Below are 26,296 nucleotides of genomic sequence, written 5' to 3' on the forward strand. Positions count from 1 at the left end.
AGTTCACAGTGAAGCTTCTCTATATCATTCGTTAACATCATTTCCTTTCAGATGAGAACACTGGAGCTTATTTAAAATTAGAACAGTATTAGAACTTGGGAAAATAAAACGGGTTCCATCTTGTTGAGCGGATGCTGTCATTTCTTCCCGGGTGCCTCTAAGGAAGGGAAATGCAGATGATCCTCTGTCTACTGAGACCCTGCAAAGGGAGACCTCATGCTGGGTCTGAGGCCAGAGGGCATGTGAATGTACTATCAGGCAGGGTTAACACGTGATGTACTATCAGGCAGGGTTAACACTGGAGGCTCTTTCCTTTCAGAAGGAAAGATGTGAGATGCCAAGGTGAAGCAATGAAGACTGGCTCCTCTTCTCCTAAAGTGGAGCACAATGCCTTCTATAACTCAAGATCCATTCTCTCGGATGCCCTAACACAGACCCCTGGAGCTGGAAGGGACGACCAAAGCACCCCATGAGCTTATCTGTCCCGGATAATGGCACAGAAGCCATTTTGGTCATACTAGGAACCAAGAGCTACACATATAATATTAATAAATTAAATTTCCCTAGGTCTCCCTCTATCTAGATATGCCCAATATGTGAGAGTATGAACTCTGGCCCTGTAAATCCTGTTTCTGGAAATAAGCTCACTTAGACTATCAATGCTAGAAAGCATTCAAACCACACAAAGGGAATATCCCAAATCATTGCTAAAAACAAATATATCCAAATACCCAAATTCAAGCTACTGTGGTGAATTTTTCTCTTTATAAAGGCGTCCATAACAGATTTTTACCTTTCATATGAAATCTTTCAGGAAAATGCCTACAGTGATTAGAAGCTTTTGCACTGTTTAACCTTGGCCAGCCTGGTGACCAGCTGTGGTGTAAAGGAATTCAATGGAGGGCTTTAGATTGAGAAAACCTGAGTATGGCCAGTCAGTTAACCTCCCTGAGCCTCAGTTTACCTGCTTGTAAAATGGAGATAATAATACTCCATATTATGTGAGAGTGTATGTAGGAGCCTGCTTGGAACAGCATCTGGGTCACAGGAGGCTCTCAACAGACATCACTTTATGCTGGGAGTGGAAAATCTACAAACACAGAGGAAGGTCTGAGCTGTGGTCTCCAAGGCTAGATCTGGAATACGACAGTGGCAGTTCTCAGCGTGAGGGGCTACAGTGGGCTATGGGTTTGATCTGAACCTTTCTGTCATGGCTCCGAGCTGGGTCTGTGATGAGGACTGCGTGCCACCAGGAATGCACCTGGGAAGCTGAAGTCATCTGAGTTACACCCAAGGCAGCTGCAACCAAGTGAAGCCACACAAGAATGCGGGTGGCCAGAGGCCAGAGAGGTTTTGCAAGGGAGCGGATGATATACTCTGAGCAAGAGGAATTGCAATATTTAATCTTGGATGCAAAAGGCTCTAGGAACTACCCCAGAAATCCCATCTGGTTCAGGCCTCCCTTTCTGGGACGTCTGGAGCAGGAACTCGACTGCACTGAAATATGGTTTGTAATGAGTGAACGTTTATGGAGACAACACAGTGTGCCAATTATTTTGCACAAAATGGCTCTTTTAATTAGTACAACTTCTCGTACTAAGCTCTATTATTATCTCCTTTATAGATGAGAAAATAGAGGCACGGAGAAGTTCAGGATGTAGCAGAGCTAAGCTTTGTAAACAGGCCTGTCAGGCTGGAGCCCTCATGTTGACCTGTATTCCTCCCCTCCCCGCACCACGGGTACTTAGTAAAGTACCATTTGTATAGTACTTGCCATAGTACACGCACCAGTTTAAATGTTTTTTTCATTTCTTTCCTAAAAATGACCACTACCCTAAATTTGGTCTTCATCATTTCTACATATGTTACTATATTTCCTCCTGCAGTCTAACTTTCTAAGCCAGATCCTGTTTTCTCATTTGTCTCTGTCTCCTGACACTTAGAAGAGATGCATGATGAGTCACCTGATGAATGAATTAGATGCTGAATAACAAGGATGCACCAAGTCAGATACAACTGTAGACACTAGTCTCCATGTGTCTATATGCTCAGCCCATTCTCTAAGGGAAACCACAGGATGAGGACCTACTGAGATAATGTCTTATGCATAGGACCCTGAGCCCTGGCAACAGCTGAGTGAATACGGTGGGTTCCTCCCCAAAGGCAGTTCATCCAAAGGCAAGCTGTCTAGTGGTTGTGTGAGGCTTCTGGTGTAGAAGGCCAAGCTAATCATAGTCGTGTGCCCAGGACTTGGAACTGAAAGGTAGGAAAAGAACATGTAGTTGAGAGGAAGTGAAAGTGTTAGTCACTCAGTTGTGTCCGACTCTTTGCAACACCATGGACTATAGCCCATCAGGCTCCTCTGTCCATGGACTTCTCCAGGCAAGAATATTGGAGTGGGGTCTCCCACGTTGAAGGCAGATTCTTTACCATCTGAGCCACTAGGGAGAAGCAGAAGCCGAAGGGTCAGGTGGCATGAGTTAAAGTTGTAAGAAGATCATTGCCTCAACAGTGGTAAAATACTGGATTAAACATAGGGAAAACACAAAGCCTGCAAGAATAAAACTTTCTGAATCAATTACACCGTAGAATGAAGCTGAATAATGTTTATGGGAATCCTCCCCCCAAAAAAGAGAGAGAAATTTACAAGGTGTGGCATCTATTAAGAAATAACTGATAAAGAGGAAATAAAATAAATCAACTGAAAACAATTCAGAAATGACACAGACAGTAGAACTAGAAGGCTAAAACATTAAAAGTTATTATGACTACAGGCCATAGATACAAGAAGTTAAACAAACTATGAACATGTCCAGACAGGAAAGGCACAGAAAAGAGCTCAGTTCAGATGACCTAGCAGACTTTTTCCAACAAAGACGCAAAGATGGACCACAGGCACATGAAAGGATGCTCAGTATCACTAATCATCAGTTAGACATTATTTCACACCTGTCAGAAAGACTTATCAAAAGGATAGGCAATAACAAGTGCTGCCAAGAATGTGGAGAAAAGGGAACCCTGATTCACTGTTGGTAAAATATAAGTTGTTGCAGACATTATGGAAAAGAGTATGGATGTTCCTACAAAAAATTAAAAACAGAACCACCGTATGACCCAAAACTTACATTTCTAGATATTTATCCAAAGAAGACAGAAAGACTAATTTGAAAAGATACATGCATCCCTATGTTCATTGATCATTATTTACAACAGGCAAGATGCAGAAATCTAAACGTTCACTGATGGGTGAAGTGGATAAAGGCTATGTGGTGTATATTACACAATGGAATATTATTCAGTCACAAAAAGAGTAAAATCTTGCTTTTGTGGTAACACAGAAGAACACTATGAAATAGGATACAGAAAGACAGATATCATATAATTTCATTCATTTGTAGAATCTAAAAAACAAACAAACAAACAAAAAACAAATGAGCACACTAAACAAGCTCATAGATAAAGTACACATATTGGTGGTTGCCAGAGAAGGAGGGTGAGGAGTTAGACAAAATAGGTGCAGGGCGTTAAGAGATAAAAACCTCCAAATATAAAATAAATAAGTCATGGGAATATGACTACAGTCAATAATGCTGCACTTCATATTTGAAAGCGACAGATCATAGCTAGGCTTTTGATGTTAACCCTTCTGCAATGTATACAAATGTGGAACCACTATGTTGTACACCTGGTATAATGCTGTATGTCAATTATGCTTCAATTTGTTAAAAATCCAGCTGAAAAGGGGCGTAACACTTGACAAAATAATGAACTTGCATAGAAACAGAAACTATTCAAAATGAACAATGAGAAAAAAGACTGAAAAAAATCAATAGAGCACTCATAAACTTTGGTAAAGCTTCAAGTTGCTCAAGATATATGCAACTGAACTTATCAAAACAAAGGAGAGGTGAAAAGTACCCCCAAACGTGAAGAAATAAGCACTGACAATTTTCCCATTTTGATAAAATTACACCCCACAGATCCAAGAATCTCAACAAAACTCAAGCATAAAAAAATTTAAAAATGAAGAAAACTACACTAAGGCATATCAAAATCAACATTTTAAAACCAGTGATAAAGAGAGGATCTTAAAAGCAGCCAGAGGAAAAAATGACATATTGCTTGCAGAGGTACAAAAACTATTGCAGAGTATTTGTCAGAAACGATGAAAGCTAGAAAGCAGAGAAACATCTTTAAATCACCGAAAGAAAAAAACCTGTCAACATATAATTTTCTACCTTTAAAAACTGAAGGGGAAATAAAGGCCTTTACTGACATACAAAAAACAGAGGGAACTTATCGTCAGTATACCTTCAGCACAAGAAATGTTAAAGAAAATCCTTCAAGTAGAAGATAAACGACACCACATACGCACCTTGATCTACACGAAGAAATAAAAACAATAAAAATATAAAATATGTGAACACAAAGCATATTTATCATTGTTTAAATATGCTTAAAAGACAATAGATTGTTTAAAGCAAGCATAATAATAATTTATCAATCATAAGTCGATAATATTATCGACTTTACATTATATATAAATGCTCAAACATCCCCATTAAAAGGCAGAGGTAATCAGATTCAAGACAAAAGAGCAAGACTCAACCATATGCTGTTTACAAAAACAAAACAAAGCCCACTTTAAATATAAAATTAATTCTACCCAATAATATCAGGATACATATTCTTTTCAAATGCACACAGAACATTTGCAACAATGAACCATATTCTGGGCTATAAAATAAAGCTCTATAAATTTATATTCTCCCATACAAATACATGCTCCTTCCAAATAAAGGAAAAAAAAATTCTGTCCCCATTTTTATTAAATTAGAAATCAATAACAAAGACCTGGAAAATCCACAAATATTTATAAGCTAAATAAATACTCTGAAATAATCTATGGATACAGGATAAATCAAAAGGGAAATTAAAAAGGCATTTTGAACTAAGTTAAAATAAAAACACAACCTGTTAAAAATCTGTGGAATGCAGCTAAAGCAATACTTAGAAGAAAATTTATAACAGTAAATGCCTATATTAGAAAAGACAATAAATCTCAAAACACTGGCTTCATCTTCCAATTTAGAAAAATAAGAACAAATTTAACTAAAAGTAACCAGAAAAGTATATAGAGTAGAAATCAATCACACAAAAAAAGTTAGACAGTTGAGTAACACCAAAAGCTGATTCTTTGAAATCAATAAAATTAATAAACCTCTAGCCAGATTCCTTAGAGAAAAAAGAAGACAAATATTACAAACTTTAGGACTGAAAGAGGTGACTTCATTACAGATTCTACAGCTTTTAAAAGAATAATAAGGCCTACCTTTGTGGGCTCAGTGGTAAAAAGTTCACCTGCCAATTCAGGAGAAACGGTTCGATCCCTTATCCAGGAAGATCCCACATGACTCAGCAACTAAGACCATGTTCCACAGCTACTGAGCCTGCGCTGCAACTAATGAGCCCATGTGCTGCAACTGCTGAAACCTGTGCGCCTGGAGCCTGTGCACCGCAACCAGAGAAGCCGTCGCAATGAGAAGCCACCCCAGAGAGGGGCTTCCCCCTCACCACACCGAGAGAGTAGCCCCAGCTTGCTGCAGCTAGAGAAAAGCCTGCCAGCAAGGAAGACCCAGCACAGTCAAAACTAGATAAACACAATTGTTAAAAAAAAGAATAAGGGAATATTTTGAGCAACTTTACACCAATAAACTTGACAACTTAGATGAAATGGAAAAATTCCTTGAAAGACAAAAACTACTAATGGTCACTCAAGAAGAAATAGATGACTGGATGTGAATTGATATCAGATAAGCATCTTGATGAAAGTGAAAGAGGAGAGTGAAAAAGTTGGCTTAAAGCTCAACGTTCAGAAAACTAAGATCATGGCATCTGGTCCCATCACTTCATGGGAAATAGATGGGAAACAGTGGAAACAGTGTCAGACTTTATTTTTTTGGGCTCCAGAATCACTGCAGATGGTGACTGCAGCCATGAAATTAAAAGACGTTTATTCCTTGGAAGGAAAGTTATGACCAACCTAGATAGCATATTCAAAACCAGAGACATTACTTTGCCAACAAAGGTCCGTCTAGTCAAGGCTATGGTTTTTCCAGCGGTCATGTATGGATGTGAGAGTTGGACTGTGAAGAAGGCTGAGTGCCAAAGAATTGATGCTTTTGAACTGTGGTGTTGGAGAAGACTCTTGAGAGTCCTTTGGACTGCAAGGAGATCCAACCAGTCCATTCTGAAGGAGATCAGCCCTGGGATTTCTTTGGAAGGAATGATGCTGAAGCTGAAACTCCAGTACTTTGGCCACCTCATGCGAACAGTTGACTCATTGGAAAAGAGTCTGATGCTGGGAGGGATTGGGGGCAGGAGGAGAAGGGGACGACCGAGGATGAGATGGCTGGATGGCATCACTGACTCGATGGACTTGAGTCTGAGTGAACTCCGGGAGTTGGTGATGGACAGGGAGGCCTGGCGTGCTGCGATTCATGGGGTCGCAAAGAGTCGGACACGACTGAGCAACCAAACTGAACTGAAGCGTCTATTGAAAGTACTGAATGCATAGTTTAAAACGCTACTCTCAGATAGTTTCCCTGGTGAATTCTAAGAAATACTTAAGGAAGAAATAACAGTTCTACACAAACTTTTATAGAAAGTTGAAGAGGAAGGAATCCTCTTTTATGAGGTCAGTGCTACTCTGGTATACAACCATTTTGGAAGATCGTTTACTTAATAATACTTAAGAAGCTAAACATGCACCTACCATATGACTGAGCCATTTCATTTCTATTTATTGAAAAGAAATTAAAGCAAATGTCCATACAAAGATTTGTATACAACTATTCATAGCCAAGGAGATCAAACCAGTCAATCCTAAAGGAAATCAACCCTGAATATTCACTGAAAAAACTGATACTGAAGCTAAAGCTCCAATACACCTTGGCCACCTGATGCGAAGAGCCGACTCATTGGAAAAGACCCTGATGCTGGGAAAGATTGATGGCAAGAGGAGAAGGGAGTGACAGAGGATGAGATATTTGGATGGCATCACTAACTCAATGGACATTGAGCAAGCTCCAGGAGATAGTGAAGGACAGGGAAGCCAGGCATGCCACAAAGAGTTGGACATGACTTAGTAACTGAGCAACAACAATTAATAGCTGAAACTGAAACAGAACCCAAGTATCAATCAAGAGGGAAACATAAATTGTGGTACAATTATCCAATTGAGTACTACTCAGAAATAAAAAGGTCTTAAGTCCTGAAACATGCAACAAAACAGAGGAGTCTCAAAACAATTACACTAACTGACAAAAGCCAAACCCTCTCCAAGGGTACTTAATGCATGATGACATTTATATGAAATTCTGAGAAATGCAAACTAATCTATAATGACAGAAAGCCATCCATAGTTGCTTGGGGATAGGGAAGGGCAGCCATAATCACAAAAGGGTGTGAGAAAATGCTTTAGAGTAATAAATTTGAGCATTATCTCAATTGTGGTAATGGCTTCACTGGCCAAACATATGTCAAAACTTATGTGCAATTTTCTGTACATCAATCATACTGCAAATGCTCCTTTGGTAAGTTTGAGTTGAGTAAAATCTTTTCATACAAGAAGCAAATCTTATATTTGCTTTATATAAGCAAATCTTATATATTACATTTAGTATATCAGTGTTATATATCTTATATAATGTTATCTTATATAACATCTACTATATCTTATATAAAGTTCTTATATCTTATATATTACATTTCTTAGATCAAAAATAAATCATAATCTCTGGTTAAATATTAACAAAACTCAAACTAATCTCACAAATTGATACTTGAAACTATCACTTAATTCACAAGTAGGTGATTTACTATGAAGACTTAGAGGTCAATAATAATAATAAAATGGCAATTCAATGATGCAGTATGGTTTCCTGTAATGGTGAGACTCTTGTCACAACCTGTTTATTAAACTGGGGTCACCCAGTCTAATGATCATGGACAAGAGAAAACTCTGGGATGCGCCCAGCTATAAAAGGCATTTTGCTTGCCCTGAAACAAGGAAACATCAGAACCTTCTTCACACCTTCAGGGCCATATCCCAGCTTTCATGATGAAATGAGCAAGTTCAAAGCAGATCTAAGAAACAGGTTAACTTTTCTTCATCAATACTGCTACAACCCTGGGGATGCTGTCACTGAAGATGGGGATGTGGTTTTAAAGATTCCTTCCACTCTCTCCTCCCCAACCGGTCACACACCACCCCAGTGCAGGTCTGAGCTTCCCGACCACAGGAGGGACCAGCACCGCTCCCGCGGCCGCGTGGAGACTGGTCCCCTGTGCTGTCTCATGGACTGTGCTGGCTCATGCACAAAGGATGACGCCATCCTCCTGGCCTGGCTGGTGTCACGCTCTGCCCTGTCCTCCTGCCCCTTCTGCAGGCCCCAAGCCCAGGAATGCAGCAGTTCTTGCCCTGTCTGTCTTACTTCCCACCCTCCCATCTAAGACCAAGTAAGTCCTCTAGCCAGAAGGAGGTCAGTCCTTTTCCGTCATACATCCACCTAGATTTGGCTTCATGATTAGCACATTCTCCTGGCAGCTTCCAAAAGCCCCTCCCATGTCCCAGTTTCCATGCCATGCTGGCTTGAACTGAGGCCCACCCTTTTGGTCTTCTCCCTTCCTCTCCACTCCCAGCCAACTTACCCCCTTGCCGCCCACCCACACCCCCATCGGCATACTTGCCTCTCCTCTGAACATGTATCTTCCGAACACAGTCTCCTAACTATTCCAGGATCATGACTTGAAGAAAGATGTGCAATCACTCTATTTTCTTATCTCCCTCATTACCTTCCCTCCCGCTGCCCTCTCAGGGGAGGGGGAGGAGGTGCAATTTGTCTTGTATTGGTGACTCGGTTTCCCAGACCTCTTACCGGAGGTGTCCGTCACGAGGACGCAGGGCCCGTGCTGCGGTCCCCACCCTGATGGCCTCTCTTTCTCCACTTCCTCCATGAAAGTTCATTTTCTTCACAATATTTATTTGCCGACCATTTGCTTGTCTTCTGTTTCTGCCACTAGACTGTAAGCTCAATGAAGCCAGGGACAGGGTCTCATTCAGTCAATGTTGGACTCCCAGGTCAGCATACACGGCCCATTCTAAGCACCCAATAAATACCTGCTGAATGAAATGGATGAGTGTGTGTGTGTGGCGGGGCGGGGTGGGGGGGGTTGTAGGTGGGTGTTGTGTGTGTTCACAGGCCCAAACATGTTTCCAGCTATCACCGGCTCCCACGGTTTTGTGCTAGGATTGTACAAAGACTAGAGAGCATGTGTGTTTCTATCCCTATCTAGCTATCTAGATACTGATCTATATTTCTATCTATATATGTGTGTGCACACACACACTTTCTAAAATCAACCTAGAAACACAGTCTCTTCCACTATAATAGTAAAACTTACTCACTCATGGCCTGGCTTTGTGGGAAGAGGGGAAATGGAAACAAGGACCCAGAAATACATTTTCTGAAGAATTCTTCCCTATCCTTCCTACCCATTTTCACTCTGTGATCTGTGCACAACACCAGTGCAAAACCACTGTAGCCAATGAGAACTGGAGACCTGGCTGTCGGGAGCTGTCCCACCAGGAGAGCGTGACAAGCAGGGAAGGTGCTGCCGGGCTCAGCTGATAGCACGGGACACCCGAGTGTCGAAGCTCTACGGGTGGAGCTATTCAATCTGTACTTTTGATGAGTGATGTTTGGACTTGCGTGTTACAGATCTCATCTAACTCTCTTCCACACAAGTGAATGTTCTCACTTCCCAACACAAGAAGTGTTGGTGATGGTTTAATCGCTAAGTTGTGCCCGACTCTTGCGACCCCATGGACAGTAGCCTCCCAGACTCCTCTGTCCATGGGACTCTCCAGGCAAGAATACTGGAGTGGGTTGCCATTCCCTTCTCCAGGGGATCTTCCTGACCCAGGAATTGAACCCAGGTCTCCTGCACTACAGACAGTTTCTTTACCAACTGAGCTACACCATGTAGGAAGGTTGCTATAGACACTCTTTAAGTAAACAAGGGTGATAGAATTGTCTAATTTAAAGATATCAATAAATACATAAACAAAAATATCTATTCCTAGAAATTCCCTGACAGTCCAGTGGTCAGGACCGAGCATTCTTACTGCTAGAGGTCAGGGTTGGATCCCTGGTCAGGGAAGTGATATTTTGCAAGCCATGTAGCATGTCCAAAAAATAAAATAAAAAGTTAAAAATCTACTCTAATCTCACTTTCCAAAGGAAGGAAACAAGATAAGAGGTTAAACCTGCTCATGTATTTTTTCTCCTGGTTATTTGAGAAAGAAGTGGGAGAAGGGCAGTGAGGAAAGGGGAATCTAACACCATAGAGGTGTAGAGATGGCTGCCACTCAATAGCGAAACAGTCAAAAGGCTGCTGGGACATGCAGACATGGGATGCAGAACACGGGACAGGCAGAAAGTGCTTCCATGCAAAAACAAACACTTTTATCTTTACAATTTACATGCATGTGGATTCTCCAGTCCTGCTTATCTTAAAGATTTTCCCTGACTCTTTAATCAAATGCCCAGTCCAGAAAGGTGAACCATCTTTATGCCACGGCTTTGTGAAACCCAGGTTCACTACCATAGACCACAGTACATCTGTGAACCCCATTTCAGAAACAAAAGGATGAACACATAATGATTCAAAGGGCTGAGAGCTGAAACTGAGGTGCGTGAACCCATAACAATTGTCACAATTCATTCTGCCTGAGGAAGTCAGAGGAGTTTTACAGACAGATGTCACCTAGTTGGGTCTTAGAGGATGAGAGGGAAGTGACTGAATGAGCAGAGGAGGAGGCTGGTCAGAGGACAGAGCAAATATGAAAGAAAGGGGCCTTGGGAGAGCCTGGCAGCATTTCTGTGAGGTTGAAGCACAGTGAGGATGGGTGTGCTGATGGCTGCCGAAGCTGCAAGGTGTATGAGGGACCCAAACATGAGAGATCCTAGAGACGATGCTACTCAGGTGAGGCTTGGTGTTAAGTGGTAGGAGGCACTCAAGGTTGCTGGGCAGGAAATGTCACTTGCTCAGATCTGTATTTCAGAAAGTGTAGGAGATATACATCACTGCAATACGTAGTCCAGGCATGACATAGATCCTGGACTAAATCTGCGGTGGTAGGAGGGGTGAGAAGGAGTCAGATCCAAAACCCACGTGGGCTGACACAGAACGCAGGTCCCCTAATGTCCAGTCACTGATGAAGCATCAGGAAGCCAGACCCTTCTGCAAACTCCCTCTGTTAACTGACAGGTGCCTCTGCTCTCCTGCACTTTGGATGTAACACAATTACTTAATCAAGACCACATTATGCCTTACAGGAACTCCTTGTTTGTAACAAGATTGCTATCAGGACCTAGCAGCAGGCGGCCAGTAGAAAGCCTGCTTCGTGCACAGCACAAGGAGCACACAGATTCACCGCCTCTTGGTTTGAATGGTCGGGAATCTGTCTGCATTGATATCTTTTTCTGCTGTTGGCCTTTGCGGGCTCTATGCCATTAACTGTAATCACAAAGAAAGGCAATGCCTTTTGTTCCATTTAAGTGCTAGTCAGGATTTTTTTCAGTGATTTTTTTCATCTACTTTGATCAATTTAAATTAAAAATAAAAATTTAACTAAAGCCCATTGGACAATGGAGCTCTTAACTCTACTGATACAATTTTTGGAAGAGTACTGTGTAGACCAAGTGATGGAACATGGCCAGCAAGTGTTTGGGATCCAGAAAAACACACGGATCATATATTCGGAAAAAGCAGTGATTTGAAAACCAGACAAGTAGAACCTCAAAGCATATGTAGATGCTAGCAAAGGCAAGAAATAATAAAAGGCCAAAGCAGACTAGAACAGGAAGCCAGAAGCACCCAGACACCCATACAGAGCAGTCCACATGGAGGAGGAAATCAGGATGAGGGAGACCCAGGTACCCGCCAGTGATACTCAGGGCAATGCTTGATGGGCCTGCTACTACAAGAGCCAAAGTAACTGAAAGTAGGCAGGCGATGTATGGGAAAGGAGACCTTCATCCAGGGGGAGGAGTTACCACATCAGCGCTGGAGACAGGTATTCTAGGGGTCACAGGAAGTGAGATCTCACAAGGCAACACTTAGGCTCAGCATGTCAGGCTCCCAGCCTCATCCTAACAGCCTGGTCCCAGCTCCCCCAAACATCCCTGTGCTTTTTATTCCAGTGTTGGCAATCACCATATAAAACCCCACAGCAACAGACGACAAAAACAGCAGGACTGTTTCAAGGTCAGTCAGTCAGTTAGTTCAGTCACTCAGTCGTGTCCGACACTTTGCGACCCCATGAATCATAGCACACCGGCCTCCCTGCCCATCATCAACTCCCAGAGTTCACTCAAACTCATGTCCATCGAGTTGGTGATGCCATCCAGCCATCTCATCCTCTGTCGTCCCCTTCTCCTTCTGCCCCCAATCCGTCCCAGCCTCAGGGTCTTTTCCAATGAGTCAACTCTTCGCATGAGGTGGCCAAAGTACTGGAGTTTCAGCTTTAGCATCATTCCTTCCAAAGAACACCTAGGACTGATCTCCTTTAGAATGGACTGGTTGGATCTCCTTGCAGTCCAAGGGACTCTCAAGAGTAGCACATGATATAGTCATATTCCAAACACTGGGGAAGAAAGATGGAGAAGGCAATGGCACCCCACTCCAGTACTCTTCCCTGGAAAATCCCATGGGTGGAGGAGCCTGGTAGGCTGCAGTCCATGGGGTCGCTGAGGGTCGGACATGACTGAGTGACTTCACTTTCACTTTTCACTTTCATGCACTGGAGGAGGAAATGGCAACCCACTCCAGTGTTCTTGCCTGGAGAATCCCAGGGACGAGGGAGCCTGGTGGGCTACCGTCTATGGGGTCGCACAGAGTCGGACACGACTGAGGTGACTTAGCAGCAGCAGTGGAAGAAAAAGGGCTCCTGACAGCCTCAAATAGTTGATCCATCTGAGAAGGTGGGCACCGGAGGACATGGGAGACGCTCCTATGGAAGCAGCTTGACCAGACATGTAAACAAGCCTACCTTGCTGTTGGTATACAACAAACCGACAGGGAAACGAAGAACTGTTCACTAAATGGTATTCAAACAAGTGAAAAAATGTAACTTTGACTTCTGCCTCACACCATATGCCAAAATAACTTCCTGGGTAGAAAAAATATTCCCATGTGAAAACTGTAGCTACAAAAATATTGGAAGAAACCATGGGAGAAAATTGCAGCTACAATTTTTTCACTTGTCTGAATACTATTTGGCGAACAATCCAACGATTAGAAAAAACCATGGGAGAAAAGGGGACTTCCCTGGTGGCTCAGCTGGTGAAGAATCTGCCTGCAATGCAGGAGAGACAGGTTTGACCCCTGGGTCAGGAAGGTCCCCTAGAGAAGGGAATGGCAACCGACTCCAGTATTCTTGCCTGGGAGATCCCATGGACAGAGGAGCCTAGCCGGTTGCAGTCCATGGGGTCGCGAGAGTCAGACGTGACTTAGTGACAAAACCACCTCCACCATAGGAGAAAAAGCTGTCCTCATGAGGAACATAAAACTCAGAAGACAGAAAAGATTAATAAGTGTGATTCCAAAATTTAAACTGTTCTGCACACAAACGTCGTAAAATGACCAGTGACTGAGGAAAGTAATAGGTACACCTACTGGAGTTTATAAAGAACCTGGACACCTCGGTAAGAAAAAGAACCCAGTGATAATGAAGCACAAATCCACAGGAAAGGAGAGGTGCCTTGACGTATGAAATCATGCTCAGTCATAACAGGAAACACAAATTTAAATTTTCATGACATACAACTCTTCACTGCTTGGCGAGCAATGGCTGAAAACTTGGGCAGAGGGGCTGGGAACACAAGGTCTTTTACACACTGTAGCTGAGAACCAAAACTGGTGCAATCCTCACCAAGAGCAACTGGGCACAAACTGAGCAAAACTGTAAAAATACAAAAACTTGACTTACTAAATCTATTTCTAGGCGTTTGTCCTAGAGAGAATCACACATGTGCAAAAGGACACACAGGCAAGCACACTGCAGTATCATTAGGGCCCATCGTTACGCGATTGGGTATATGAAACGGCACCCAGAGAACAAAGTATTAAAAAGAATGGAGCGGCTGTAAAGAGACATTCGAAAGCAGAGACATGATTTTGCCAACAAAAGTATGTATAGTCAAAGCGTTTGTTATTCCAGTAGTCGTGTGAGAGCTGGACCATGAAGAAGGCTGAGGGCTGAAAAACTGACCCTTTCAAACTGTGGTGCTAGAGAAGACCTTTGAGGCCATGGGACTCCATGGAGTGCGAAGAAATCAAACCAGTCAATTCTAAAGGAAATCAACCCTGAGTATTCATTGGAAGGACTGATGCTAACGACGAAGCTCAAGCTACAATACTTTGGCCACTGGATGTGAAGAGCTGACTCACTGGAAAAGTCCCTGATGCTGGGAAAGACTGAAGGCAAAAGGAGAAGAGGGCAGCAGAAGGTGAGATGGTTACATAGCATCACTGCCTCAATGGACATGACGTTGAGCAAACTCTGGGAGACAGTGGAGGACAGAGAAGCCTGGCATGCTGCAGTCCATGGGGTTGCAAAGAGTCAGACACGAGTTAGTGACTGAACAACAACAAAATGGAAAGAGAACCAAGGTAAATTTTTAAGTCAAAAAAAAAAAGCAGAATGCGGAGTAGTTTATATAGTGTGTTACTATTTGTGTAAAGCTACATTAAACATATGTATGCTGACATTAACATAAAATATCTCTGGAAGTACACATAAGGAATTGCAAGGAGCCCTTGCTTTGGGGAAAAATAACGGGGTAGGAAGAAGCTTCACTTTCAAACTGTGCAACCTTTCACACCTTTCAAATGCTACTACATACACGAAAGGCCCATATAAACAATAATACACAAAATTTAAAGTTGCAACTTTAAATTTTTATTTATCCCTTACTATCAATTTCATTTCTAAAGGAAGCATTACTACTAATGTCTATGCTTACAGTCTTCCAGAAAGTCAGAAAAACTCTGCTGGGATGACTATACAAGGTAAACAATTCCCAAACTTACAAGCATGCTTTTCTTTTCTTTTCTTTTCTTTTTAACAATTAAGCTTTGATTTTTATTTTGTGTCCAACTCTTTGTGACCCTATGGACTGTAGCCCACCAGGCTCTTCTGTCCATGGGATTTCCCAGGCAATAATGCTGAAGTAGGTTGCTGTTTCCTTCGCCAGGGGATCATCTTGGCCCAGGGACTGAACCCACATCTCCCGCATCGGCGCATAGACTCTTTATCACTGTGCCGCCTGGGAAGCACTGTGACATACGTCTATGTACACTTAATGAGTGTAACTGTTTTACAATGTTGTGTTAGTTTCTGCTGCACAACACCGTGCATCAGCTATGTGTAAACATATATTAGGGCCTCAGCGTTAGTGGTAGAGAATCCACCTGCCAGTGCAGGAGACATAAGAGATGCAGGTTCAACCGCTGGGTCAGGAAGATCCCCTGGAGGAGGGCATGGCAACCCACTCCAGTATTCTTGCCTGGAGAATCCCATGGACAGAGGAGCCTGGTGGGATACAGTCCACGGGGTTGCAAAGAGTTGGACACACTGAAGCAACTCAGACCGGTACATACATATATTAGAACGGCACATACATATATTAAGGACTCCTGACATTAGTGTGTAAAGCAGGCAGGTGACTGGCATTTACAGTAGACAACAGCACTAATGTAAGAGGGGAAAGTACTTAAGGCACTTACTGGCAGGTCCACAGGGAAGTCCTCCCTGGCCTCCTAAGATCTCCAAGGTGCACCCACTGAGCTCTCAGCATCTTCACTTGCTCATGACCACCCACCCCCAGCTCACAGCACAGGGGCCTCATTCCCAGAGCACTTACTTCCCAGCCCCAGCACAAAGACTGATCCACCTCAAGGCACCTTCAGCCCCCAGCACTGGCCTCACTGTTCCCTTGAATTCCCTCAGCAGCCACTGTCACAACACTGAACAAGCGTGCAGCTGCCACTTCTGAAAAGGCCCACCAGAGGGGGATGTCGCGGTAGGGATGCAAGAGAGGATGCGCTCAGGCCAGAGCCACAGTGACTGCCCTGCGATGATTGTCTGCCTGTTTGTTTTATTTGAATACTTGAAGATGAATGGTTCAAATACTCTTGTAATTTTGTTTTCTTTTAAAAAGAAAATATTTAGAATGTTTCCACTCAAAAAGCACATTTTCAAAATTGAAGCATTTTAGAAGTCTGCTTTCATTAAACAGTTGCATCTTGTATCCCTGAGGGCTTCTGCAAATGGTTCTGGCCTTCTTATTTTGTTTTGTTTTGGTACAACTCAAGCTGCAATTTCATGAAAGTTAATGCTGCACTCTCTGTTTCTAAAACAGCCCTGTAAACAAAGCTGTAACAGGAGACGTGGAGAAGGGTTCATTTTAATACCCCTGCTTGACTTAATTTGTATATTGTTTCTTCAGCTCTTCCTTTCTAGGTCAACTTATCATTCCAAGTTTTATTAACATCCAACACACTAATATGCTTGGGAAAAATATGAAAACTCTAAACTCACAATAATGCCCAGTTGTAGTCCCAAAGCGGGCTGACCTGCCTGAAGGGGTGTTTTAGTTGGCGTGATTTTCCTAGGACTTCAGGGAAGTGAACCTTGTTTGCAAATCAAGGAAAAGGGTTTCTAGAACTCCCCAGTAATGCATGGGGCCTTGTCATGCTGTTTATTTGTCCAGAGTGTTCTGACAGAACAATTGGGTTCTCATTGCAAAAAAGCAATTGTTCATAAGAGTGCCATGTTTTTCCTAAGAGATTTTCTTTTGAGTTTCAATAATTAGGGGTATATAAAACATCTCAAGGATAAATCTTACAAACCCTCCTGAAGTATATACCTCCGTCAAAACAATCCTGTATCTTAATAAGACAGAAAACATTTGTAAATGTAAAAATAGATTATGGTGATATCCAAAGAATCCAGTTGTTGAAGAGAAAAAAAAAGAAAAAGTCAAACTGTATAAAAATAAATATTATAAATATGACTGACATAACATGCTAGGGTGGTGAGATATGAATATGATTTGGAGTTAGGGCCTCTCGTTTTTATTGGTTTTTATACTCACAAAATATAAGCTGGCAAAGTGAGAGTAGAAAGTGGTGATGTGGCCAGTCCTGGTGGCTTTCTGGCCTTAGTGGAATGGCACATCTGATGTTTCAAAGTCGCAGATGGTGATGGTTGAAACAAAAGTCATGCAAATGGAAAGGAAGTAAGAAACCTTTGCAGCTTTCCCCACTGGTGGATACAGTGATACAGTGAACTTCCTATGGCAGCAGCGCACAGGGGAGAAGAGGCAGCTCAGAACAGGAGGGGTCCCTGCCTCAGCTGCCACCCAGTGACGGGGTCTCAGCATGCCGGCTCCCTCTGAGGGATTTCAACCCAGTGCTTCTTTCAAACCGAGGACCATGAAGTCCTCACCCCACCAGCACCGGAGCATCTCCCGGGGTGTCAGACACACTCCTCAGGCCGTGTGCACCCCAAGATGAACATCTCCATCCTCGCTCTGCTTCTCGTCCCGCATCTTCCATCTCAGTTTCTTGTTTCTAACACCCGCAGGCTCCCCTGCGTCCACCCTCCCAGCAGCAGCCAAGTCTGCACAAACCCGCTGCTCCTTTCCAGCCCTGAGGCCTCTGCCGTTCCAGGGCAGGGTCACCTCTCTCTGACGTAGAGGCAGCTTCGAGCAGCCCTGGTCCCTGCAGCTTTGCCCCACTGGCTCCACCTGCACTGTGGACCAGTTAGTTCATGGCACCAGCTGTTTCAAAACCCTAACAGCCCAGGGCCTTGGGATGAAGTCCAGCCTCCTCCAGGGCACTCAAGGTCTTCTGGGATCCAGCCCCTCTTCTCCCTCCCCCACTAAATCCCCCCAGCCCCTCAGGGGACACTCAGCTAGCCCCAGCAGGAAAGAGGCACAGGCAGGATCCTTCAGGGTTCTGAGCTCCCGGACCTTTCAGCTCCAACGGGACCTGGGTTTCCCCATTAGGACCTGGGAACAACGTTCCCCCAGAGGCAAAGGCTTGGGAAACCCGTGGACCTCCTGTCCTTCCAATTTCTCAACCTTAGAAACCTCCAAATTGTCCACAATGAGTGGATAATTCACCTGGATCCTTCAACTGGCATTCACCTCGACTCTTCCACAGCCTAGCCCCAGGAACTATAGCAATAAATGAAACCTGCGTCCTTGCTCCTAAGGAGCTGGCGACCTAGCAAGTGTGAGAGAAGCGAAGTAATATCAAGTCAGGCTCTAATATTCCTCACTGCAGCCTCAAACCTCACATCCCACAGGACAAAGGTTCTCTTTCCGGGTGACCTCTCTAGGAGCACAGGAGACCTCAGCTGATCCCCAGAACAAGTGCCCTAGGGTGAAAAGCAGAGATTTCATGGCAATCCATCTGCTGCCTTATGACCAGGACCAAGCCAAGGCCAGATGTGACCAGCGCACGGCCACACTGGACTGTGCCACCTGGGAGTCTGACACCGGGGGGTTTAGGTACAATTTTAGAAATTAAAGGTGGTGTGCGGCCCGGCAACCCATTTCTCCCAAAATCTCCAGTCAGCAAAACACCGTTCAGAATATACTGGAGACCAGGCGAATATGGATTTGTTTTAAATCTGGGATTAGAGGCAAATGACCTCTGTGAATTGCTCATTTCTGAATTTCTGATCCTTCACGAGCTGCTGGACATTATATCTCATCATTGTACATCGTCACTTTCACTGGACTCACACAATGGGGTTCAAGCGTACTTTATCATCTGCTCAGAAAACCACCCTCTAAGGTGAGGTTGACAGAATCAGCACATACCCTCAGGGATTAAATAACTTCTCAGTGAGAGAACTGGAACCCTAGCCAGTCTCCTCTAACTCGGTGCTCTTGCCATATAAGGGAAGCCGTTTTTTATTGTTCTGAAATTACAGGCCTTACCTTTCCCTTGTAAACACATCCCTGTGCAATCCCTTGCTCCTAGGAGTAATAATAAGTTCCTTTCTGGTGGTCTAATTAATACTCTTGCCAAGTTAAATTTCACCCACGGACCCATATAATTCATTTGTTTTCTGGTAGGTCCTGGATTAATAAAACAATACCTTAAAGGGCCCACTCCCTCCTGGTTTACATCGAATGAATCATTCAAAGGCGAAAACGGATATGTCTAACACAAATTGCAGGGTTAACACAAAATCTAGAACAGTTTTTAAGGGAATCGAAACATTCACATTTAAATATTTAAGAACAAATCTGTATAACTATCTTTAGTATGCTGAGATAAGACAGTATTAACAATAAACTACCACCTCTAATAAGATAGTTACATAGTACAGTGTGAAAGAGAGAAAACAGTCTTACTTTTGGACTATACTCTGTCAAGGGAAATAGTTCAGATTTTTTTTTAATATATACTTTTCTTTTGGGCACTCTTTTTTAAGAAAAAAACCTTCTTTATTTTGTAATGGGGTATAGCTGATGAACAAATAATGTCACGATAGTTTCAGGTGGACAGTGAAGGGACTCAGTCATACATATACATGTATCCATTCTCCTCCAAACTCCCCTCCCATCCAGGCCACCACGTAACATGGAGCAGCGTTCCCTGTGCCATACAGTGAGTCCTTGTTGGTGATCCATTTTAATAACAGTTGTGGGTACATGTCCATCCCAAATTCCCTCTGGGCACTCTTAAACTGATTCCCTTTGCTTGAGGACAAGGAAGCGGTCAGTACATGCAACCCACCTTTCAGGCCTGGGCTCCTGTGGGGGCGAGAGGGATGACGTGGGGGTGGTGGGCACGCTGGATCCAGATGAGGGTCTTGAGGAGTGATGAGAGTTGTTGCCAAAGCTGCTGTATCTGAAGAGTACAGAGGGTTAGGTTGGGGGCAGGAAGGGACAGAGAAGTGAGTACAAGTCACTAGATGAATAACACTCGGCAAACTGTCTTAATTTTTACAAGAAAAACAGGTCTAGAAAAGGTAGCACTGTTAGTGATCACCCTAACTTAAAGAAACTTACTAACTTCTTCATTTTTATTATTTCTTACTAGAGAAGCTTCCCAAAGTCCCAAACTGCTAAGTAGCGGGTTATGACAAAGGGCTTACACAAAATCCTCATGTTTCCTTTCTAAGTGTACATTAAAACTAGTTGCTAACATAAATAGAATCCAAATTGCTTTGAATTGAATCATGAAGATTTTTCTTGCTTCTAGGATCAAACCTGCATCTCCTGAATTGCAGGGGGATTCTCTACCGCTGAGCAACCGGGGAAGCCCTGGCGGTGGTGCTGCTGCTGCTGCTGCTGCTGCTGCTGCTGCTAAGTCGCTTCAGTCGTGTCTGACTCTGTGCGACCCCATAGACAGCAGCCCACCAGGCTCCGCCATCCCTGGGATTCTCCAGGCAAGAACACTGGAGTGGGTTGCCGTTTCCTTCTCTGGTGGAGGCACAATTAGTGTTAATTCAATCAAAGGTCTGCAGAAAACATCAGACAACTGACTAAGGAAACATCTTACTAAAAAATTCTCCTTGAGGTGTTTCTGAATCAGTTTCATCCACTAGACGCCACAGTCTCGTTGCATGCCCAGCAATCAAGGAGCAACTGTCTCCAGACCTTCTAGGCTGGCCCGCCGCTTAGAGATGCACATAACCAGTGTTTTCACCCAACACGTCCTCAGAACCAAAATGACAGCCACTAAGTTTCAATGAGCTTTTATCATCTCCCAGCCAACCCTGACAAGTTTCAGGATGTGTTAAAGTCTAGGGTTTTCTTGTTTTTTTTTTTTTTTTTTCAGAATAGCTGTTCTTTAGCTAAGGTGGATTTAGCTATTATCAGCAGAGCTTTGTCTTACAACCTATTCAGCGACAGGGCAGGGCTGACTCTTTCTTCTGACTTGGTTAGGACTCACTGCTGGAGTGTGCGGACCCCAAGGGTTGCTATGATGAAAGTGCCCAGAGACCTTCCCATACACAGTGAATCCAGTACACGTGCCCACCAAGAGAATCAGTACTAACCATTCTAGGAAGCCATTTATCTCAAGATATGGATACCCATTGACCAAATAAGTCTACTTTTGGGGAAGTTAACATAACCTTACTCACGGTGATCTATATCCTAAAAGCATTACACAGGAAGATTCTCACTGGCGCCTCATTGAGATCATGGCAAAAAGCTGGAAACTACCCAACTAGGTAACAGTGTGAGGATAAGAAAGTATGATGTAACACTCACTGATGGAATGTTATGCAACCACTAAAAATGCCTGCCAATTTATACGTGAAAACATGGCATGTATTCATAGTGTGTTTATATCTGCACACATGCTGCATGCAACATCAGTTTATAATATTACACAGTAAATTTGATTACAATTGCAAAAAGTATCCTCAAAGGTAAAAGAGAATGTATAGAAGAAAGCATAAAATAAAGATCTATTTCAAAAAGTGGAATACAGAAGTAAAATTTCAGATTTCCTTAATGAATTACTATAATAGAACCTAAAATACTCATATTACCCCCAATCTATCTTGTGTTGCTAAGTCTGCTGTGTTGGCTTCTTATTTGTCTTTCTGCTATCATGTGTCCGCTTGCGCTGAGTACCAGGCACCCTGGCAGGCAGATGGGGACTCACAATGCCACCTCACCACTCTCCCCCATTAACACACCATCTTCATGGCACTTGGTTTCCGGGCATTCATCTTCTCATCTCTTAAAAGTTCCAACACACTGCCTGTCCAGCAGGTTAACTGCTTCTTCTCTGAGTGAGTGTTGGCTTGATTTTTCAAGTCGTGGTGGTGGTTTAGTGGCTAAATTGTGAATGACTCTTGTGACCCCATGGACTGTAGGCTGCCAGGCTCCTCTGTCCATGGGATTTATCAGGCAAGAATACTGGAGTGGGTTGCCATTGCCTTCTCCAGAGGATCTTCCTGACCCAGGGATTGGACCCATGTCTCCTTCGTCTCCTGCATTGGCAGGCAAATTCTTTACCATTGAGTCACAGGGAACCCATTCTGTCAATTACACCTCAATAAAAATATTAAAATAAAAGAGGGTCCCTAAATCATAGGCGATAGAAAAGAGAGAAAATCAAAGAATAAGATGATATGAAAGAAAGGAAGCAGCAGAGAAGGGAGAAAAAGCCCAGCAGTAAAGAGGAGAGAAGCAGCAGGCAGTGGGCCCCGCTCAGGAGGGAAGGAAGCTGCCCCAGACCTCGGGATCCTCTGGGAGACAGGTCGGGTTTCAGCCCTGCATCACCCAGCCATCTGGACACTGAGCTTGTTATTCTACACAAGCATCTAAAACCATCCCCTTCCAGACCAAAAGTGGGCATCCCGGAGAATGTTTTAACAGGATTACTTTACTAAAATTATGTCTCAAAAACATTATGGAAATAAAACAAGCATAGAGTTATTTCCCCTCCTTTAGTCGCTCTAATGGTTGAACAATTAATTCGACTACCTCATAGTCTGTCCAATTTTGCATCTCATTTTCAGCTAAACTAATTGAATTTACTGCGCAGAGTTTTTTCTTTTGTTTTTAAAAAATTCTTTTTAGTGACTAACTGCTTGGCTTCTATTATAACCTATTCAATTGCAGTCCACTACTGAGCAGTCCAATGTGTAGCCATATTGACCTGGGACAACCACAGTGAGTGAACATCAGAAAATTAACAGGTACAAACAATATTTATACAGTATTCAAATTCCTGTCAAGTAATTTAAGAATTATAAACTTTCCTCAGTTAAATCCAAGCTGATCCTCAGTCACAAGCATGCGTGCATGCTCAGTCGTGTCCGACTCTTTGCTACCCCATGAACTGTAGCCTGCCTGGCTCCTCTGTCCATGGGATTCTCCAGGCAAGAATACTGGAGTGGATTGCCTTGCCCTCCTCCAGGGGATCTTCCTGACCCAGGAATCGAATCCACATCTCCTGGATTTCCTGCATTGGCAGACAGATTCTTTACCACTGAGCCACCCGGGAAGTCTCACAAGCATGAGGCTGCTTTTCTCAATTTATGTGCATATTTATTTTGGCCAGTTCCACGTTTCTATTGCTCTCATCCCCCAGGACTGTGAGTGGTACTGAAGCCTGAGGCCACGTGGTAAGGACCTGGGCCCAGGAAAGCCCCGTCAGGGCCTGTGAGTCCACCACCATTCTGGGCTAACACTATCCTGCTAGGGAAGATGAGGTTGCCAGGGTATCTTTCTTCCAGTCAAATGTGTGGCTCATCACTTGTACACAGATACTATTGTCAAGGGACATAAGAGCTATGTCAGATGCGTTTCATGAAAATTGTGTGAAAGATCACAGTAACTCAGAATTTTAGACCTAAAAGAGACTGGGAGAGAACTTGGTGTTTGGAGGTATTCAAACAGGAGGTCACATACTCCCGAAAGCATCCAAAGCCATTCTGGCTGAGTAAGCCATCTCCACTTACCAAACCGCTCTGTGCCTCCATTTCCTCACTGAATATACATGGGCCATCAGTTAAAACTGATTTTTATTACTGATTTTGGACAATTTTAAAATATTCAAACTCTCTGCTCCCCATTCTCTGCTCTGCAGAGAGGTCCTGATCCAGGCATCAGTGAAGAGCAGGCACATAGGTAAGCTGACAAACACCTGCTGAAAATTCCCTGAGCGTTTTTGATTTGCACACCTCCTTCCCTCGGCCTCATCTCCAGTTGGCATAGGAATCACTGAAGCATCCACATGTAAATAATGCCATTATATTAGCCAAGACATGGAAGCAACCTATATGTTCATCAACATATGAATGGATAAAGATGTGAGTCAGATATATATCAATATATACAATGGCATATCAGTCATAAAAGAGAACAAAATAATGCTATCTGCAGCAACATGGACGGACCTAGAGACTGTCATACTAAGTGAAGTAAGTCAGAAAAACAAACGCCATGTCACTTAATAATACATATGGAATCTAAAATATGATACAAATCAACGTATCTATGAAACAAAAACAGACTCACAGATATAGAGAACAGACTTGCGGTTTCCCAGGGAGGGGGAGAAGAGGGCTAGATTGGGAGTATGGGATTAGCAAAGGCAAACTATTATATACGGGATGGATAAACAAGTGCTACACTATAGCACAGGGAACTATATGCAACATTCTATGACAAAAAATAGTGAAAAAGAATATGAAAAAAATATATGTATAACTGAGTCACTTTGCTGTACCGATGAAATTAACACACTGTAAGTCAAGTGGACTTTAATAAAAAATTTTAAACATAATTACATTAATGCCCAGGAAGTGATTCAAAACTGCAACTGTTTGCCATCTCACAGGAAGTTATGAGCAGAAATCACATACATTAGAATGAAAACTGAAAGCTACAAAAAAGAGAAAGGAGATAAAGAAAAGACACCCACCTATTAGAAGAGAAAGACCGGAAGTTGTAAGGCTCGGAGGCAGAATACGTGCTCAGATGGAGAGAATCAGAGGAACTGTGAAAGGAAGGAAAACCCACTCAAAAGGCTGCCTGGCAAGTTGGCGAAGCCCCTCGCTGCATTCTGCAGATCAAGAGAGATGGGCTTGGGGTGGGGGGGTGCGCTTTAGATTCTGACATCATGCTTATGTTTATAAACCTTACCTCCATAAATTCATTTTTAGTAATGGCATTAGAATACAAGAGCTCTCAATTGGCACAGACAGGATTTTCTTCTGTGTGTGCTAAGTCGCTCAGTCTTGTCTGACTCTTTGCCATGCTATGGACTCCAGCCCACCAGGCTCCTCTGTCCCTGGAATTTCCCAGGCAAGAATACTGGAGTGGGTTGCCATGCCCTCTGCCAAGGGATCTTCCCCACCGAGGGATCGAAGCCGTGTCTCTTACACCTCCTGCATTGGCAGGTGGGTTCTTTACCACTAGCGCCCCCCTGGGAAGCCCATATTTGGCCTGCATGCTGTAATTAGCGAGTGGTCAGGGACTTCACACAGCTGCTGCCCTCTGCTCTGACCCGAATTCACACAAACACAGTGCAAGACGAGCCAGAGGGTGCAGCTAAAACGCCCGTGTCACCTTCCCCTGGGCAGCCTCACGCAGGCCACCACGTGGGCCGGATCTACCTGCTTTCCTGCTGGGACTCGGCTTCCTTCTCCTTGGTGGACAAGGGCGAATCCTCAAAGTCATAGGAGAAGAGGTGGAAGGGGCTGTGGGGCACGTAGGGCAGCTTTTCTCTGCTAGGTGACGCCTTCGGGGGAGCAGGCGCAGTGGAGGAGGGCCGAGAGGCCGGGGTGGGGCTGGGGGGCGGCCGCAGGGCGGGCCCCGAGGACCCTCTGTCCGAGGGGGTCCCCGCCGCAGCACTGGCCGGCAGCGGCTTTCCCGGCGAGGCAGCGGCAAGGGCTGCATCCGTTCCGGTGGCGGTGGCGACCTCGGAGGCAGGGTGGGCCTCGCTGCTGCGGCAGCGGCAGCAGCGGAGAGGAGAGGGGAAGAAAGGGAAGGAAGAGAGATGGGGGAGAGAGGGAGCCAAGGTCAGGAAAGGGGAAAAGGACGTGTAAAAACTCATTACCGGCAGGGCCGCTGGCTTCAGAATCCGGCTGTGTTTCTTGACCTGCCGCATAGAAGCCAGAAACCCCGCTTTTCCCAATAATCCTGACGCCCTGGGCTGGCCAGTCTGGGAGGTCAGACCAACCTGGCCTCCAAGCAAACAGGGGCCTTTGTGAGCGGATCTCATGGGGCCTCAGAGGCTCTTCTGCACCCGCCCTCCTCACCCCTCAAGGGTCCCCCCACCCCGGCTGTGTTGGCACCGAAATTTCCACAATTTGAACTTCATTTCTTCGTCTGGCTCAACAGGGGATCTTCCTCCTAAAAAGCCCAGACTTGAGGATAAGGTATCCCACAAGCTCCATACTTAGGAGTTAGGGCTTGTGGATCCCTTCCTGAAAGCAAGTGTGGAGAAGGGAAAACGATGCCAGCAGGACATGCAAAGAACCTGAAATGAGGGGCTGGCAGAGTGAAGACACATTTTGCCTGGTTCACAGGCTCATTTCCCTGGGCTTCCTCCACCACTAAGCCCTAGACATCTAGACCCCTGCAGGCAGGCCTGACTCTGGCACGGACAGTCATGGAGACTTCCACCTTCAGGGGCTGGATTCAAAGCACTTAGATGTCTTGAGGCCCACCTC

General features: G+C 44.0%; 1 protein-coding gene across 9 annotated transcripts in view; it reads right to left on the reverse strand.

The window, feature by feature from the left end:
• FHOD3 (formin homology 2 domain containing 3) overlaps window positions 1-26,296 on the reverse strand; it is a 528,593-nt gene that overhangs the window by 112,591 nt on the left and 389,706 nt on the right. For 4 of the 9 annotated variants that reach the window (XM_042239376.2, XM_042239375.2, XM_042239374.2 and 1 more), the window contains 3 exons: window positions 25,238-25,567; window positions 24,544-24,618; window positions 19,888-20,001 (listed from right to left, as the gene is read on the reverse strand). The exons of 1 other annotated variant lie outside the window; for it this stretch is intronic. In XM_042239376.2, the coding sequence (XP_042095310.1) occupies window positions 19,888-20,001; window positions 24,544-24,618; window positions 25,238-25,567 (519 nt within the window). The remainder of the gene's footprint in view (window positions 1-19,887; window positions 20,002-24,543; window positions 24,619-25,237; window positions 25,568-26,296) is intronic. 4 more of the 9 variants (XM_027960707.3, XM_042239379.2, XM_042239373.2 and 1 more) reach the window with 3 other exon arrangements.

Source organism: Ovis aries, chromosome 23 (assembly GCF_016772045.2).
Source record: "Ovis aries strain OAR_USU_Benz2616 breed Rambouillet chromosome 23, ARS-UI_Ramb_v3.0, whole genome shotgun sequence".
NCBI lineage: Eukaryota > Metazoa > Chordata > Mammalia > Artiodactyla > Bovidae > Ovis > Ovis aries.